The 20,015-nt window shown below is 36.6% G+C and overlaps 1 protein-coding gene across 1 annotated transcript in view; it reads left to right on the forward strand.

Annotated features, from left to right (window-relative positions):
- The first annotated feature begins 2,481 nt into the window (after positions 1–2,481).
- pdgy (acyl-CoA synthetase family member pudgy) overlaps positions 2,482–20,015 on the forward strand; it is a 59,142-nt gene continuing 41,608 nt past the window's right edge. Inside the window, exons 1-2 of the mRNA XM_073976792.1 lie at positions 2,482–2,640; positions 8,459–9,426. Of these exons, the coding sequence (XP_073832893.1) occupies positions 9,148–9,426 (279 nt within the window). The 5' untranslated portion in view covers positions 2,482–2,640; positions 8,459–9,147. The remainder of the gene's footprint in view (positions 2,641–8,458; positions 9,427–20,015) is intronic.

Here is a 20,015-nt window from a genome sequence, read left to right on the forward strand (position 1 = left end):
GAAAATATCATCCTCAGGGAACTGAGGAGAAATTTTCTATAGAAAATATCATCCTCAGGGAACTGAGGAGAAATTTTCTATAGAAAATATCATCCTCAGGGAACTGAGGAGAAATTTTCTATAGAAAATATCATCCTCAGGGAACTGAGGAGAAATTTTCTATAGAAAATATCATCCTCAGGGAACTGAGGAGAAATTTTCTATAGAAAATATCATCCTCATTTTCCATAGAAGATATCATCCTCAGGGACTTGAGGAGAAATTTTCCATAGAAGATATCATCCTCAGGGACCTGGGGAGAAATTTTCCATGGAAGATATTATCCTCAGGGACCTGGGGAGAAATTTTCTATAGAAAATATCATCCTCAGGCACCTGAGGAGAAATTTTCTATAGAAAATATCATCCTCAGGGACCTGACGAGAAATTTTCTATAGAAAATATCATCCTCAGGGACCTGAGGAGAAATTTTCTATAGAAAATATCATCCTCAGGGACCTGAGGAGAAATTTTCTATAGAAAATATCATCCTCAGGGACCTGAGGAGAAATTTTCTATAGAAAATATCATCCTCAGGGACCTGAGGAGAAATTTTCTATAGAAAATATCATCCTCAGGGACCTGAGTAGAAATTTTCTATAGAAAATATCATCCTCAGGGACCTGAGGAGAAATTTTCTATAGAAAATATCATCCTCAGGGACCTGAGGAGAAATTTTCTATAGAAAATATCATCCTCAGGGACCTGAGGAGAAATTTTCTATAGAAAATATCATCCTCAGGGACCTGAGGAGAAATTTTCTATAGAAAATATCATCCTCAGGGACCTGAGGAGAAATTTTCTATAGAAAATATCATCCTCAGGGACCTGAGGAGAAATTTTCTATAGAAAATATCATCCTCACGGAACTGAAAATATCATCCTCAGGGACCTGAGGAGAAATTTTCTATAGAAAATATCATCCTCAGGGACCTGAGGAGAAATTTTCTATAGAAAATATCATCCTCAGGGACCTGAGGAGAAATTTTCTATAGAAAATATCATCCTCAGGGACCTGAGGAGAAATTTTCTATAGAAAATATCATCCTCACGGAACTGAGGAGAAATGAGAAATGAGTGTAAACATAGCAAAATAAAAAGTCTTCCTTAGGTACCTAAGGTGAAGTTTTCTATAGAAAATACTGCCTCTGGGACCTGAGGAGAATTTTTCATGTAAATATTTCAAGTTATGGACCATATTGTTGTAAAATATTACGATCTACATATTCTATTGTGTTTTTATTTATTCATATAAGTTTCGACCTTCTCATCGTCAACCTAAGATAGAGGTGTAATCTTAGTTCGACTTCGAAATAGAAAAAAATAAAAAAAAAAAACATTGTCTTATCAATCTCCGGAACAAAGTCTAGCTAATCTGTTAAAGACATTCATAACATTTAATCTTGAATTGTTTCATATAGCTGCACTTTCCAACTTATGGGAAGAGTATCATCAGCAGGCATTTAAGAAGCAAAACAATGAAAAAAATAAATCAGAGATTTCATCTGTCTATTGACGTCAGTGAATCAAAATCGCAATTCCATAGAAGAGGATTTTTTTCTTTTTGCTTCTGAAAAAGTAAATCTGTGTCAGCGAGTTTTTTTAATATTCTTGTTATGGGGTGTTTGCGGAATATTTTTGCAAATAATGCTGCATAGTACTTTGATCTGGGAATGAAAAGTGGAAATAGATAAGAAACGGTTTAATATTTGGCAAGCTTAAAAATAATGATTCTATTAAATCTAAATTTTAATAGCTTAATAAAAACAAGAAGAAGCAAACAACGCCACCTGTTCTTTATGGTTCTTTGATAATGTTTAACTGAAAATTATATAACGAGCCGTATTTTGGAACATATGTATATATCCACAAAAAAGCTCATCTCATATTCAGGCCCCAATCTATTTTTAACAAAGGTAATGGAACGATGAAAATATTTGCAAATTGATGTGGATTTAAATTTTGTTGTCCAGAATAAACAAATTATAATCCCTGATGATGATCGCCGATGCCGATAGAAATATTGGAAAATAAAGTGATTGACTAATATTTTGATTTTACAAATCTTAGCTTAGATTAATGTTCAGTTCTTTTTAATGGGTCCATTTTAAACATTCATTATATCGAACGGCATATCTCAATTTAGGTATCCTATTTACGGTCGCAAGTTCTTCCATTACCTGTGTAAAAATTTTAAATATTTACTTCGTTTAATGTTAGACCAACGACCGTCGGTTTTTCGAAATTTAACACTCATTTTATATGTTTTAATGCTTCGTTGCATTTGAATGAAGCAGAAAATGGAGGCCAATAATTTCCCTGGCTAAAATAAGCTTAATGTAAAATAACCAGTATCTGGTACACGTATTTATTTGTGCCTCCAAAATTCTCACAAACGTCTAATATGTGAATTTTTTTAATAATTATTTAGTCGTTTTTTGTCATTAAACAATGTGATCATGCAAACAATTTGGGGACAAACATAAAAAAAAATAATACTGAAATACAATAAAGAAACACACGTTCATTTGAAAGGAAATTGACTGCGCAATCCAATATACAATAATTAAATACCTACATACTTACATATAAAGAGTTGATGGTGAGTAACATCTGTCACACAGTAGAAAAAGAAAACAAATAAATCCAGTTAAGACAGCATTTTGTTAATTACACAAAAAATAAGAAATTGTAAAAACCAGATAAGACAAACAAAAAAATATTTTTACAAATATTTACAGTGTTGAGGAACTAATTCGGCCTCTCAAACCCGATTTAGAAAAAATCACCGACCTAAGGGTCTGGAAATTTTTTCTGTAGAAAAAAACACCGACCTGGGTTGTGAGAAATTTTTCTATAGGACAAAACTCCTACCAGGAGTGTGAGAATTTTTGTCTATAGACAAAAATCAGACCTGGGTCTGGGAATTTTTTTCTATGGAAAAAACAGCGTCAGCAAATTTTTCTTTAAAAAACTGCGACCTTGGGTCTTTGAATTTTTCTATAGAAAAAACATCACCGACCTGGGGTCTGTGAATTTTTTTCTATAGAAAAAAACATCACCGACCTGGGGTCTGTGAATTTTTTTCTATAGAAAAAAACATCACCGACCTGGGGTCTGTGAATTTTTTTCTATAGAAAAAAACATCACCGACCTGGGGTCTGTGAATTTTTTTCTATAGAAAAAAACATCACCGACCTGGTGTCTGTGAATTTTTTTCTATAGAAAAAAACAACACCGACCTGGTGTCTGTGAATTTTTTTCTATAGAAAAAAACAACACCGACCTGGTGTCTGTGAATTTTTTTCTATAGAAAAAAACATCACCGACCTGGGGTCTGTGAATTTTTTTCTATAGAAAAAAACATCACCGACCTGGGGTCTGTGAATTTTTTTCTATAGAAAAAAACATCACCGACCTGGGGTCTGTGAATTTTTTTCTATAGAAAAAAACATCACCGACCTGGGGTCTGTGAATTTTTTTCTATAGAAAAAAACATCACCGACCTGGAGTCTGTGAATTTTTTTCTATAGAAAAAAACATCACCGACCTGGGGTCTGTGAATTTTTTTCTATAGAAAAAAACATCACCGACCTGGGGTCTGTGAATTTTTTTCTATAGAAAAAAAAACATCACCGACCTGGGGTCTGTGAATTTTTTTCTATAGAAAAAAAACATCACCGAAAAAAAAAAACATCACCGACCTGGGGTCTGTGAATTTTTTTCTATAGAAAAAAAAAACATCACCGACCTGGGGTCTGTGAATTTTTTTCTATAGAAAAAAAACATCACCGACCTGGGGTCTGTGAATTTTTTTCTATAGAAAAAAAAACATCACCGACCTGGGGTCTGTGAATTTTTTTCTATAGAAAAAAAAAAACATCACCGACCTGGGGTCTGTGAATTTTTTTCTATAGAAAAAAAAAAACATCACCGACCTGGGGTCTGTGAATTTTTTTCTATAGAAAAAAAAACATCACCGACCTGGGGTCTGTGAATTTTTTTCTATAGAAAAAAACATCACCGACCTGGGGTCTGTGAATTTTTTTCTATAGAAAAAAACATCACCGACCTGGGGTCTGTGAATTTTTTTCTATAGAAAAAAACATCACCGACCTGGGGTCTGTGAATTTTTTTCTATAGAAAAAAACATCACCGACCTGGGGTCTGTGAATTTTTTTCTATAGAAAAAAACATCACCGACCTGGGGTCTGTGAATTTTTTTCTATAGAAAAAAACATCACCGACCTGGGGTCTGTGAATTTTTTTCTATAGAAAAAAACATCACCGACCTGGGGTCTGTGAATTTTTTTCTATAGAAAAAAAAAACATCACCGACCTGGGGTCTGTGAATTTTTTTCTATAGAAAAAAAAACATCACCGACCTGGGGTCTGTGAATTTTTTTCTATAGAAAAAAAAACATCACCGACCTGGGGTCTGTGAATTTTTTTCTATAGAAAAAAAAACATCACCGACCTGGGGTCTGTGAATTTTTTTCTATAGAAAAAAACATCACCGACCTGGGGTCTGTGAATTTTTTTCTATAGAAAAAAACATCACCGACCTGGGGTCTGTGAATTTTTTTCTATAGAAAAAAACATCACCGACCTGGGGTCTGTGAATTTTTTTCTATAGAAAAAAACATCACCGACCTGGGGTCTGTGAATTTTTTTCTATAGAAAAAAACATCACCGACCTGGGGTCTGTGAATTTTTTTCTATAGAAAAAAACATCACCGACCTGGGGTCTGTGAATTTTTTTCTATAGAAAAAAACATCACCGACCTGGGGTCTGTGAATTTTTTTCTATAGAAAAAAACATCACCGACCTGGGGTCTGTGAATTTTTTTCTATAGAAAAAAACATCACCGACCTGGGGTCTGTGAATTTTTTTCTATAGAAAAAAAACATCACCGACCTGGGGTCTGTGAATTTTTTTCTATAGAAAAAAAAACATCACCGACCTGGGGTCTGTGAATTTTTTTCTATAGAAAAAAACATCACCGACCTGGGGTCTGTGAATTTTTTTCTATAGAAAAAAACATCACCGACCTGGGGTCTGTGAATTTTTTTCTATAGAAAAAAACATCACCGACCTGGGGTCTGTGAATTTTTTTCTATAGAAAAAAACATCACCGACCTGGGGTCTGTGAATTTTTTTCTATAGAAAAAAACATCACCGACCTGGTGTCTGTGAATTTTTTTCTATAGAAAAAACATCACCGACCTGGTGTCTGTGAATTTTTTTCTATAGAAAAAAACAACACCGACCTGGTGTCTGTGAATTTTTTTCTATAGAAAAAAACATCACCGACCTGGGGTCTGTGAATTTTTTTCTATAGAAAAAAACATCACCGACCTGGGGTCTGTGAATTTTTTTCTATAGAAAAAAACATCACCGACCTGGGGTCTGTGAATTTTTTTCTATAGAAAAAAACATCACGGACCTGGGGTCTGTGAATTTTTTTCTATAGAAAAAAACATCACCGACCTGGGGTCTGTGAATTTTTTTCTATAGAAAAAAACATCACCGACCTGGGGTCTGTGAATTTTTTTCTATAGAAAAAAACATCACCGACCTGGGGTCTGTGAATTTTTTTCTATAGAAAAAAAAAACATCACCGACCTGGGGTCTGTGAATTTTTTTCTATAGAAAAAAAACATCACCGAAAAAAAAAACATCACCGACCTGGGGTCTGTGAATTTTTTTCTATAGAAAAAAAACATCACCGACCTGGGGTCTGTGAATTTTTTTCTATAGAAAAAAAACATCACCGACCTGGGGTCTGTGAATTTTTTTCTATAGAAAAAAAAACATCACCGACCTGGGGTCTGTGAATTTTTTTCTATAGAAAAAAAAACATCACCGACCTGGGGTCTGTGAATTTTTTTCTATAGAAAAAAAAAACATCACCGACCTGGGGACTGTGAATTTTTTTCTATAGAAAAAAAAACATCACCGACCTGGGGTCTGTGAATTTTTTTCTATAGAAAAAAACATCACCGACATGGGGTCTGTGAATTTTTTTCTATAGAAAAAAACATCACCGACCTGGGGTCTGTGAATTTTTTTCTATAGAAAAAAACATCACCGACCTGGGGTCTGTGAATTTTTTTCTATAGAAAAAAACATCACCGACCTGGGGTCTGTGAATTTTTTTCTATAGAAAAAAACATCACCGACCTGGGGTCTGTGAATTTTTTTCTATAGAAAAAAACATCACCGACCTGGGGTCTGTGAATTTTTTTCTATAGAAAAAAACATCACCGACCTGGGGTCTGTGAATTTTTTTCTATAGAAAAAAACATCACCGACCTGGGGTCTGTGAATTTTTTTCTATAGAAAAAAACATCACCGACCTGGGGTCTGTGAATTTTTTTCTATAGAAAAAAACATCACCGACCTGGGGTCTGTGAATTTTTTTCTATAGAAAAAAACATCACCGACCTGGGGTCTGTGAATTTTTTTCTATAGAAAAAAACATCACCGACCTGGGGTCTGTGAATTTTTTTCTATAGAAAAAAACATAACCGACCTGGGGTCTGTGAATTTTTTTCTATAGAAAAAAACATAACCGACCTGGGGTCTGTGAATTTTTTTCTATAGAAAAAAAACATCACCGACCTGGGGTCTGTGAATTTTTTTCTATAGAAAAAAAACATCACCGACCTGGGGTCTGTGAATTTTTTTCTATAGAAAAAAACATCACCGACCTGGGGTCTGTGAATTTTTTTCTATAGAAAAAAACATCACCGACCTGGGGTCTGTGAATTTTTTTCTATAGAAAAAAACATCACCGACCTGGGGTCTGTGAATTTTTTTCTATAGAAAAAAACATCACCGACCTGGGGTCTGTGAATTTTTTCTATAGAAAAAAACATCACCGACCTGGGGTCTGTGAATTTTTTTCTATAGAAAAAAACATCACCGACCTGGGGTCTGTGAATTTTTTTCTATAGAAAAAAAAACATCACCGACCTGGGGTCTGTGAATTTTTTTCTATAGAAAAAAAAACATCACCGACCTGGGGTCTGTGAATTTTTTTCTATAGAAAAAAAAACATCACCGACCTGGGGTCTGTGAATTTTTTTCTATAGAAAAAAAACATCACCGACCTGGGGTCTGTGAATTTTTTTCTATAGAAAAAAACATCACCGACCTGGGGTCTGTGAATTTTTTTCTATAGAAAAAAACATCACCGACCTGGGGTCTGTGAATTTTTTTCTATAGAAAAAAACATCACCGACCTGGGGTCTGTGAATTTTTTTCTATAGAAAAAAACATCACCGACCTGGGGTCTGTGAATTTTTTTCTATAGAAAAAAACATCACCGACCTGGGGTCTGTGAATTTTTTTCTATAGAAAAAACATCACCGACCTGTGGTCTGTGAATTTTTTTCTATAGAAAAAACATCACCGACCTGTGGTCTGTGAATTTTTTTCTATAGAAAAAACATCACCGACCTGTGGTCTGTGAATTTTTTTCTATAGAAAAAACATCACCGACCTGTGGTCTGTGAATTTTTTTCTATAGAAAAAACATCACCGACCTGTGGTCTGTGAATTTTTTTCTATAGAAAAAACATCACCGACCTGTGGTCTGTGAATTTTTTTCTATAGAAAAAACATCACCGACCTGTGGTCTGTGAATTTTTTTCTATAGAAAAAACATCACCGACCTGTGGTCTGTGAATTTTTTTCTATAGAAAAAACATCACCGACCTGTGGTCTGTGAATTTTTTTCTATAGAAAAAACATCACCGACCTGGGGTCTGTGAATTTTTTTCTATAGAAAAAACATCACCGACCTGTGGTCTGTGAATTTTTTTCTATAGAAAAAACATCACCGACCTGTGGTCTGTGAATTTTTTTCTATAGAAAAAACATCACCGACCTGTGGTCTGTGAATTTTTTTCTATAGAAAAAACATCACCGACCTGTGGTCTGTGAATTTTTTTCTATAGAAAAAACATCACCGACCTGTGGTCTGTGAATTTTTTTCTATAGAAAAAACATCACCGACCTGTGGTCTGTGAATTTTTTTCTATAGAAAAAAAATAACCGACCTGGGGCATAAGAATTTTTTTCTATATAAAAAAATCACCGACCTGGGGCCTAAGAATTTTTTTCTATAGACCTGTGGTCTGTGATTTTTTTTTCTATAGAAAAAAAAATTCTGACCTGGGGTCTGTGAAATTTTACGATAGAAAAATATCACCGACCTGGGATCTGGGAATTTTTTTCTATAGAAACAATCACCGAGCTGGGTTTTGTGTTTAATGATCGGCTTACTCAGACAATAAGCTTCTGTTATTTGTAATTCTTATTTCCCTTCTTCTTTAAATCCGCCACCTATCAAATTATCATTAACATGTTGCCTCCTTTTCTTTTCGAATCTTTTTTTCGACTCTTTTTTCAGTTGAACATCCATACAAACAGCAGCCAACCAGCAATCCATACATCATTCATAAGAATTGTTGGAGAAGACAAACATTGCAAAAAAAGTGGGAGATAAAAAACAAAACAAACTTATCAACGAAAGAAAGTGTGGATTAAAATAATAACAGCATTACTTGTGTTGTAAATAAAAACAAAACAAAAACAACAACGACTCCCACCGCCAACAACCTGGATAGCAGCATTGCCCACAAACACAACAGTAAAGAGTGCAGAGAGACAGAAAGAGCGCTCCCAATCTACTACAACAACACACAATCCATTAATGATCAACGAACTCTGGTGTACGTCAAATAAAATAAGAAACAGCGCCGGCGTCGGACAGCGTTGTTGGCAGCACCCCACAAACTAACCGGTCGTAATACCAAAAATATAATTCAGTCGCGTTTGGACTTTTACTTGCGTTGGACGTGTTTTCATTTTTCCGCTTCGCGTAGAACAAAAAAGATAAGAAGGAAACTTCTTGAACGGATCTTGTTTTCTGCTTTATTTCGTGGGTTGTGTTTTGGAATTTGAAAAAAAAAACCAAACTACTGAACTTGAGAATTTTTTGCAAAGTGCTTTCAGAAGAATTGTTTTGACAAAAAAAATCTGTTTGATTATTTTTTGTATTTTTAAACGTAATAAAAATTTTTGTGACTCTTGTTAAAAATGATGCGCACACCAACCACTGTACGCTTGGCCTCCCAATTGATCCGCAGCTCTACAACAACCACCAGCAGATCAATTAACACCAATAACCGCCAACAAAATACTGCGGCCACAGTCCAACCAAATCTAAACAATAACACCAATGACAAATTCTTACAATACTCCAATGAAGAGGGTTACTATCGTACATCGCCCAACGAACCCGTTCCCATTCCAAATGTAACCTTGGATAAGTATGTTTGGCGTGATTTCAAGAAATGGGAAAATAAAGTTGCAACGGTAAGTTTTTTGAAAATGAAAGTAATATAAATTTTATAGTTAAAATAATGTATGTAAAATAATGTGAAAGAGGTCAGCTGGAGCACAATAAGTGGACTTTACTTATACCGGACGTTTGTTCCATCAGCCGAATTATAGAGTGGTTTACCCACCGCGTCAATTTTTACTTCTCCCTTCATAATACCCCCTTGAATAGGTGGAGACTTAGCCAAATGTTCTGCTAGAACACAGGAAATAAAAAAGTGTCTGTGAAATATTAGCTCTGTTCCTTTGTGTCTTTATAATCGAAAAATAAATTTACCTCAAAATTGCTGAAAATTCTGCATGCACTGAATTAAAAAAAAAACTCTAAAACAAGTAAAAAAGTATACTTCAGATTGATTTATAGCTTAAAACGGTCAGTGTATGACTGTCCTATGACTTTTTACTCGAAGGGCTTTCCGTTACACTGAAAAGGTAGAGGTAGATTTACCTCAAAGTTGATGCAGTGGCTCTAAATATTAGGACATTTCTAGGTCCATGACTCGACTAACAAAAAAGCGCATTGTTACAGTCATGATCACATGGACTACCCGCCATTGGAAATTCAATACGATCCGAAAAATTACCCTAATCCGGTCAAAGCACAAACGAAAATAAAAAACTTTACGAACAAAATTACAGAGATGCGAAAACTGAATATAATCGTAACATGTAAGTCAATTTAGCCACAACCTTCAAAATACCGAAGACCGGGAGGTACCCTTCTATGGGGGCTTAAAAAACTTGGACCTATATCGACAAATTTCTGGTGGAAAATTTTATACCAAATTTAACCATTTTGGTTGGATATTTAAAATACCACAAATGGGGAGTTACCGTTCTGTGGGCGTTATGTATATAAAGATGTAGACCTATGCTGACAAATTTTCGAAAATCGGTACCGTTCTGTGGGAGCTATATAAATACGTGAACCTAAACCGACAAAATTTCTAGGAAAAAGTTTGGAAACCCCCAATGAATACTAAATGAGAAATTTCAGCCACTTATATAAGATAATGTGGCTAATACCTTCAAGATACTGAAAATCGGGAGGTACCGTTCTATGGAGGCTATATCAAAACGTGTACATGTACTTACACATTTCAAGGTGAATGTTTTGTAGCCCCAACGAAGACTTAGTGCCAAATTTTAACCATTTTGGTTGGATATTGAGGCTACAACTTCAAAATGCCGATAATCGGGAGGTCTCGTTCTATGGGGGCTATATAAAGACGTAGAATAATGCCGACAAATTTCAAATTGAACGTTGGTAACTTCCAACGAAGCCTATATATGCCAAATTTCAACCACTTCGGTGAGATATTGAGTCCGCAACCTTCAAAATACCGATAATCGGAAGGTACCCTTCAATGGGAGCTATATGAAATAGTGAAACTATCCTCACACATTTCTAGGGGAAAGTTTGGAGGCCCCCAAAGAAGACTTAATACCAAATTTCAACCATTTCGGTGGGATATTGAGGCAACAACCTTCAAAATACCGATAATCGGAAGGTACCCTTCAATGGGGGCTATATGAAAAAGTGGAACTATCCTCACACATTTCTGGGGGAAAGTTTGGAAGCCCCAAAAAAGACTAAATACCAAATTTCAACCATTTCGGTGGGATATTGAGGCAACAACCTTCAAAATACCGATAATCGGAAGGTACCCTTCAAAGGGGGCTATATGAAAAAGTAGAGCTAAATTCACACATTTCTGGGGGAAAGCTTGGAAGCTCCGAAGAAGACTAAATACCAAATTTCAGCCATTTCGGCGGGATATTGAGGCAGCAACCTTAGAAATACTACAAATCGAAGGTACCGTGCCGGCAAATTTCAAATGGACTTCCAGCAAAGCCTATATATACCAAATTTCAGCCATTTCGGAGTGTTATTGAGGCCACAACCTTCAAAATACCGATAATCGGGAGGTACCTTCTATGGGGGCTATATGAAGACGTGAAAATATGCCGACAAATTTCTGGTTGAAAGTTCTATACCCACAACGAAGACTAAATACCAAGTTTTAGCCATTTCGGCTGGATATTGAGGCCATAACCTTCAAAATACCTAAAATCAGAAGATACCGTTCTGTGGGGAGTTTCTAACGTCAGATTTCAGGTAGAAAATACCGCACCCTCCATATTATGGTGGAGGGTATAAAATGATATTTTCCAAATCAACATCACTTTTTTTCTAGATTTCTTTCTGTGTAGAACACTGCGAAACAGTTGCATTATTATGCTTTGGACAAACCTTGACAAGATATACCCAAAGGACATTGTTCCGAAAATCAATTCGTACAGGGCTTCAAAGTGAACTCGAAAATGGAAAAAAAATTCAAGCTCGCCTACGGAAACAACAAATTTTCTCAATGATCTTCGATTAAGGAATTGATCGGATAATTAATGCATTTTCTTAATAATTTCTAACCCATTTCTTCGGAAGCACGAAAATATCGGAATTCCGTAATCTTTTCGCGCTTCCGAAAAAATGGAGTTAGCTTCAGATCCAACGCCTTTTTATACCCTCAGCCTTTAGGCTAAAGAGGGTATATACACTTTGATACGATGAAAATGTGCCTCATCGAAATAATGGTATTAGACCCCAAGTATGTTTGGACGAAATGTGTTTCAGACAATTTGGAGTCGATCTAGCCATGTCCGTCCGTCTGTCTGTCCTGCTGGCTGGAGCGCACGATAACTCTCGAACGGATGAACCTATTCGGTTCAAATTTTGGCTTTCGTAATATTATGCCCAAACTTAGTTTAAGTTCGATGATGAGCGACATCGGTCCAGTCCTCCCGGTACCTCCCCCACAAAAGTTCGAAAATGTTCGGAAAGTTTGTGCACACGATAACTCTTGAAGGGAGTGACCGATTTGGTCCATACTTTGTATAGCGTAAACGTTCTACCAGAGTAATATGTGGTTCCAATATGGTCTCAATAGGTCCACTCCTTCGGATACTTTTCACACAAAATTTCGGAAAAGTTCAGTTTAGGGTCATATCTCGAATCGCTTTGATTTTTGTTTTAGCAACTTGTATTCACTGCCCTCCATACGACGGTAAAAGTTTCATCAGGGGCAAGTCCATACTTCCTGAGAAAATAGCATGAAAGTTGCAAAAAAAAACCCTATGACACCGTGTTAGGTGGTTGGAGCGCAAGATAAGTCTCGAACGGATATGCCGATTTGGTCCAAAATATGGCCTTGGTAATAATTTCTCCAAACATAGTTTAAGTTTGAAGGTAAGCCATATCGGACCACTCCTTCAGGTACCTCCCCCACAAAAGTTCAAAAATGTTCGGAAAAATTGTGGGATGGGATTGGCCGAATTGGTCTATACTTTACACATCCTTATATATCTACCAGATATAGATCAGGTTCAAATATGGACTATATTTTTCTACTCCTTCTGGTACCTCTCACACAAAATTTCGGATAAGTTCACTTTAAGACCTGCTCTCGAATCACTTTGATTTTTGTTTAAGCGATTTGCATTCGTTACCTCCATTACGACGGTAAAAGTTTCAGGGGCAAGTCCATATTTCTTGGGAAAACAGCCCGAAAGGTGTAAAAAACCCCTATGTCACCATATGTGGCGGTCGGAGAGCACGATAACTCTCGAATTGTTCAAACGATTTGGTCTTCGTCATATTATATCCAAACTTAGTTTCATGGGCCATACCGGTCCACAACTTTCGGTACTTCTCCCCACTATTAAAAAAATGTCACTAAAATGCTAGAACGATATCACTTGAATGGGGCAACCAATATGGTCCAAACTTTGGATCTCCTAATATTTTAGTTTAACTTCTAAAATGGCCCATATCGGTCCTCTCTACGGGTACCTGCCCTACAAAAGTTCAACATTTGTGTCTTAGTGCAGTTAATTACTAATCCACATTTTTGTCGGCAAGTTCAAATGTCCAAAAAGGGCCACAAAATTCTAAAGAGACCTAAAATACATTCGATCTGTCCGGAGGTGAAAGTTTCGCTTCACATTGGCTGAGGGTATCTATCTGTCGGCAAAGCCGACTGACACTTTTTTACTTGTTTAAATTGTCAATAGATTACCGAATGATATGCCATAATTAATACATTTTCTCAATATTTCCTTAAGAGCAGAACACTGCCGTCCAAAAAAGAGTTTACATATTCTTCTGCTTTGGAAAAATCACAAGGAGATTCTATTGGCACAGCTCTACAAAGTGAAATCGGAAAAAATTAAAAAGGAAAGCTCAGCTGCGAAATTAACGCCTTTTATCACTGAAATCATTAGGACCTTGAGAAATTAATGAATGAATCCGCGATTCCATAACGTATGAATTGAATGTTTTTCACCAAAATGATTTTTTCTAAGACATGTTGACTTTTTTCGAAGTGCGAGAAGACGTCTGAAAGTCCTTAAGAACAGAAAACTGCCACCTTTTTTTTTTGACAAAACTCGAAATGAACTACACCAAGGAACCCCTGAGTCAGGCTGGGGTTTGAACCCACGTGTTAGCGTGTTGGTGTCCAGAGCCAAACTCACAACTTTCGAAGGCAGCACTAAAAATCGTTTGCCGTGGAAGCCATATAGGAATGGGGAAAAAAGCTCATCGCTGTAAAAAAAACACATTGCATGCGAGAAATGAAAAATTCGATGACAGTGAACCCACTCCACAAGCGATATGCCTGATGAGCTGCTTCCAACAGCGAAACCAGGTTACATAATGGTGGTTGTGTGGGTTCGAATCTTCCACTTCCCTTTTTCACTTGTAAAAAAATATTCGATCAATAAGCTCGACTCCAACGAGTAATTAATATTAAAATGATCTTCCCCCTAAAATGCAAAATTTTCAAATAAATAAAAATCAGCTACAACCAGGCTGGGGTTTGAACCCAATTCCATGAAAAAAAACATATGAAAAAAGTGCTATCACAGCGTGTTGGTGTTCAGAGACAACTCATAACTTCCGCTAAAAAGCTTTTGCTGTGGAAGCCTTACAGGAATGGGGGAAAAAGCTCATCACTGTAAAAAACACATTGCATGTGAGAAATGTTAGATGACAGAGAAGCCACTGCACAGACGAAATATTTGATGAGCTGCTTCCAACAGCGAAACCAGGTCACATAATGATTCAAATTAATATTAAAAAAAATGATATTCGCCCTTTTGCCATTGAATTTATTACGTCCTTGGCACATTAATAAATGAGACTGGTAGGATGCTTACATTAGATCTTTTTGCCTGGTTAACCTCCGTTATGAGGATTTATTTGACATATATGCAATGTAATTGACAATTTGAATCCCCGGGATTTATTATACATTCAGTATTCATTATAAAGCATAATAAATGAAATTTCTTATTATTTCACAAAAATAATATTTTCTAAGCGGAATCCTAGCCAGAAAAAATTATCAACGGTATACTTTTTCAAACAAACAACAGGCCTTATGAAAATGCCTATACCAATCCATTTCACTTAGCTTCCTTTTCAAATCGATCAACAGTTTTCCATAAATAAAATTTAGTTTTTTTACTTATCATTCATCATTCATTCTAAGCTGAGAATACAGAAATTAACTTTAAGACTACTTCAAAACAAAAATTTCAAAAACATTTCTTAAAAGCGCTTTCCCCCATCCAATCTCACGCAGCATATTTTCCCAAAACATGGCACGCATTTTGTTGTCAATCTCTCCAATACACAAAAATTCAAAGACGGCACAATATTTTCTCCAGTGGGCTAGGTCAGGAATAGTTCGTTTGTTGTCGAAATTTTGGATAAACAATAAAATTTTGTTTATTTGTTTCGGCGATCTAAAATTAGCAGTCTAGCCAGCGTTTTGAATTGCTAAATTAAATGGCAATAGACCTTTAGCGTTGGTGAGAATGCCTAATGAGATTTTGTTACGGGAAAAATAAAATGGAGAAATGGGGAATTCACAATGTAGGGAACATTTATCAGAAAGAAAATTATTTCAAGATGAGTGGAACAAAATTTCCGAGAATCATATACAAAATCTAGTTCAAAGCAAAACAAACAGTATAAAAAGAATTAATTTTCTTCTTGAATAACGAACCGGGTGGATATATAGAAACATTGGGAGAAATTGTCAACATGGATGATAGATGTGGAATTGAATATCTATTTTCATTGTTCATCAACTCGAAAAAAGAAGGAAAACAATTTCATTAAAAGAATTGGGAAATGTTTTCATGTTTTTGTATTCAGCAAATATTTTCATGATATATATTGTAAATGGAGACTTCATTTCTTTGGTGACATATAGTGAAATTTGACGAAGAATATTTATGTCTTTGAGATCATCCCTCTAGAGTTATGTTTTGAGGGACAATTTTAAATAAACTTAGATGAAGTCCGATGTCAACCCTAAAACGTGTTTTATTAATTTTTGGAGAATCTTGGCGATTAGATAGGTTTTACAGATTCTGTGTGTTTTTTTTTCAATTCTGTTGTAAAATATTATAACGAACAATTTTGTAGAATATTTAGATTTGCTATTATCACATTTTAAAGGAGTTTTTGAACGATTTTGAGGTTTAATGTTCTTAACAAAAATATTCCCCACATCCTAATCAGTAAAGTTGCCACAGACTCTATACCTAAAATTCAAGGATTCCAGGAAATTTAAACTCGAATTTAAAATAACAAAAAAAAGAAAAACAAGTAAATCGGCAAAAGCCGTCTGAGATATACCCTCAGCCTATGTGAATTGAAACTTTCATCTACGGACAAGTCGACACAATTGTTGAACTTTTGTGGGGGAGGTACCCTAAGGAGAAAATCGATATCGACCATTTTAAAAGTTAAACTAAATTTGGACAAAATAATAGGAGATCCAACGTTTGGATAAATTTTGTTGCCCCATTCAAGGGATATCGTGCATAACATTTAAGTGAAATTTTTAAATATTGGAGGGAAGCGCAGGAAGCTATTGGCAATCATCCAACTGAATCTAATTTTGGACACCTTTTGGGCTGTTTTCTCATGAAGTATAGACTTGCCCCTGAAAAAGCATTTACCGTCGTAATTGAGGCAGCGAATGCAATATGCTTCAATAGAAATCAAAGTGATTCGAGAGCAGGTCTTAATGTCAACTTATCCAAAATTTTGTGTGGGAGGTACCGTTTGTAACACATCGAAATATTCGTCGGAGACCCTACAAAGTATATATATTATTGATCAGCATAAAATTCTATGTCGATTTGACCATGTGCTTCTGTCCGTCCGTCCGTCTGTCTATCTGTTGAAATCAAGATACAGCTCGCCATTTTAAAGATAGAGAGTCAAAACTTGGTACAGAAGTTTTTATTACTTGCAGGATGGTTGGTATTGAAAATGGGATATATCGGTCCACGTTTTGATATAGCCCCCATAGAACGGTACCTCCCGATTTTCAGTATTTTCAATGTTTTTGCTTCATTATCCTACCAAAATGGCTGAAATTTGGTACGTAGACTTCTTTAGGGGTATACAACTTTCCCCCAGAATATTGTCGGTATCGGTCCACACCTTCATATAGCCCCCGTAGAACGGTAACTCCCAATTTTCGGTATTTTTAAGGTTTTGGCTTCATTATCATACCAAAATGGCTGAAATTTGGTACGTAGTCTTCTTTAGGGGTATAAAACTTTCCCCCAGAATTTTGTCGGTATCGGTCCACACCTTCATATAACCCCCATATAACGTTACCTCCCGATTTTCGGTATTATGATGGTTTTAGCTTCATTATCCTACCAAAATGGCTGTAATTTGGAACTTAGTCTTCTTTAAGGGTGAAAAACTTTCCCCCAGAATTTTTTCGGTATCGGTCCACACCGTCATATAACCCCCATATAACGGTACCTCCCGATTTTCGGTATTTTGAAGGTTTTAGGTTCATTATCGTACTAAAATGGCTGAAATTTGGTACGTAGTCTTCTTTAGGGGTATACAACTTTTCCCCATAATTTTGTCGGTATCGGTCCACACCTTCCTATAACCCCCTTATAACGGTACCTACCGATTTTCGGTATTTTTAAGGTTTTAGGTTCATTATCGTCCTAAAATGGCTGAAATTTGGTACGTAGTCTTCGTTAGGGGTACAAAACTTTCCGCCAGAATTTTGTCGGTATCGGTCCACACCGTCATATAACCCCCATATAACGGTACCTCCCGATTTTCGGTATTTTGAAGGTTTTACCTTCACTATCCTACCAAAATGGCTGAAATTTGGTAAGTAGTCTTCTTTAGGGGTATACAACTTTTCCCCATAATTTTGTCGGTATCGGTCCACACCTTCATATAGCCCCCGTAGAACGGTACCTCCCGATTTTCGGTATTTTGAAGGTTTTAGCTTCATTATCCTACTAAAATGGCTGAAATTTGGTACGTAGTCTTCTTTAGGGGTACAAAACTTTCCCCCAGAATTTTGTCGGTATCGGTCCACACCGTCATATAACCCCCATATAACGGTACCTCCCGATTTTCGGTATTTTGAAGGTTTTAGCTTCATTATTTTACCAAAATGGCTGAAGTTTGGTACGTAGTCTTCTTTAGGGGTATAAAACTTTTCCCCAGAATTTTGTCGGTATCGGTCCACACCTTCATATAGCCCCCATAGAACGGTACCTCCCGATTTTCGGTATTGTGAAGGTTTTAGCTTCATTATCCTACCAAAATGGCTGAAGTTTGGTACGTAGTCTTCTTTAGGGGTATAAAACTTTTCCCCAGAGTTTTGTCGGTATCGGTCCACACCTTCATATAGCCCCCATAGAACTGTACCTCCCGGTTTTCGGTATTTTGAAGGTTTTAGGTTCATTATCGTACTAAAATGGCTGAAATTTGGTACGTAGTCTTCTACAGGGGTATACAACTTTTCCCCAGAATTTTGTCGGTATCGGTCCACACCTTCATGTAGCTCCCGTAGAACGGTACCTCCCGATTTACGGTATTTTGAAGATTGTGGCCTCAATATTCCACCGAAATGGCTGAAGTTTGGTATTAAGCCTTTGTTGGGGGTATACAACTTCCCCCTATAAATTTGTCGGTATAGGTCCACGCTTTCATGTAGCCCACATAGAACGGTACCTCCCAATTGTCGGTATTTTGAAGGTTGTGGCCTCAATTTTCCTCCGAAAAGGCAGAAATTTGGTATTTAGAAATCGTTTGAGGTCCTCAACCTTTCTTTTTACATTTTTCGTATAGGTTCACGCCTTCATATAGTCCCCATACAACGGTACCTCCCGCTTTTCGGTATTTTGAAGATTGTGGCCCCAATTTTCCTCCGAAATGGCTGTAATTTAGTATTTAGACTTGGTTGGGGGTACTCAGACTTGCCCTTTAAATTTGCCGGTATAGGTCCACGCCTTCATATAGCCAACACGGAAAGGTACCTCCCGATGTTCGGTATTTTGAAGATTGTGGCTTCAATATTCCACCAAAATGGCTGAAATTTGGTATTGAATTTTCTTTGAGTCTCACATTGTTTTCCCGAAATTGCTGAAATTTTGTATTAAGTCCTGTTCATACACGAATTGAAACTAATTTTTCCATATTACTTCAATACAACTCGAGTTGGAGGGTATAACAAGTTCGGCCCGGCCGAACTTAACGCCGTTCTTCTTGTTTTATATACCCTCAGCCTTTAGGCTAAAGAGGGTATTTACACTTTGATACGACCAAAACTGTGCCTCATCGAAATAATGGTTTTAGACCCAAAGTATGTTTGTACGATATCCGTTTCAGACAATTTTGAGTAGACCTAGCAATGTCCGTCCGTCTGTCTGTCTGGCTGGATGGTGCGCACGATAACTCTCGAACGGACCAATCGATTCGGTTCAAATTTTGGGTATCGAAATATGTTGTCCAGATTCGATTTAAGTTCGAAGATGGGCCATATAGGTCCACTCCTTCAGGTACCTCCCCCACAAATGTTCAAAAATTGTCGCAAAACTTGTGCGCACGATAATTCTTGTAGGGAATAACCGATTTGGTCCATACTTTGCACATCGTGTAATTTCTACCAAACTTAGATGAGGTTCCAATATGGACTCAATCGGTCCACTCCTTCGGGTACCTCCCACACAAAATTTCGGAAAAGTTCAGTTTAGGACCTGGTCTCGAATCGCTTTGATTTTTGTTTACGCAAGTTGTATTCACTGTCCTTTATACGACGCTGTAAGTTTCATTAGGGGCAAGTACATTCTTCCTGAGAAAATAGCCTGAAAGTTACAAAAAACCCTATGACACCGTGTGTATTGGTTGGAGCGCAAGATAACTCTAGAACGGATCAGCCGATTCAGTCCAAAATTTGGCTTTCGTAATATTTTGTCCAAACTTAGTTCAAGTTCAAAGATGGATTATATCGGCCCACTCCTTCCGGTACCTCCCCTACAGAAGTTCGAAAATGTTCGGAAAATTTGTGCGTACGATAAGTCTTGAAGGGAGTAACCGATTTGGTTCATACTTTGCACATTACGAAATTTCTACCAGACTTAGATGAGGTTCCAATATGGACACAATCGATAAACTCCTTCGAGTACCTCCCACACAAAATTTCAGAAAAGTTCAG

The sequence above is a fragment of the Musca autumnalis genome, unplaced genomic scaffold (assembly GCF_047663935.1).
Source record: "Musca autumnalis isolate F117 unplaced genomic scaffold, ASM4766393v1 scaffold_3, whole genome shotgun sequence".
Classification (NCBI taxonomy): Eukaryota; Metazoa; Arthropoda; class Insecta; order Diptera; family Muscidae; genus Musca; species Musca autumnalis.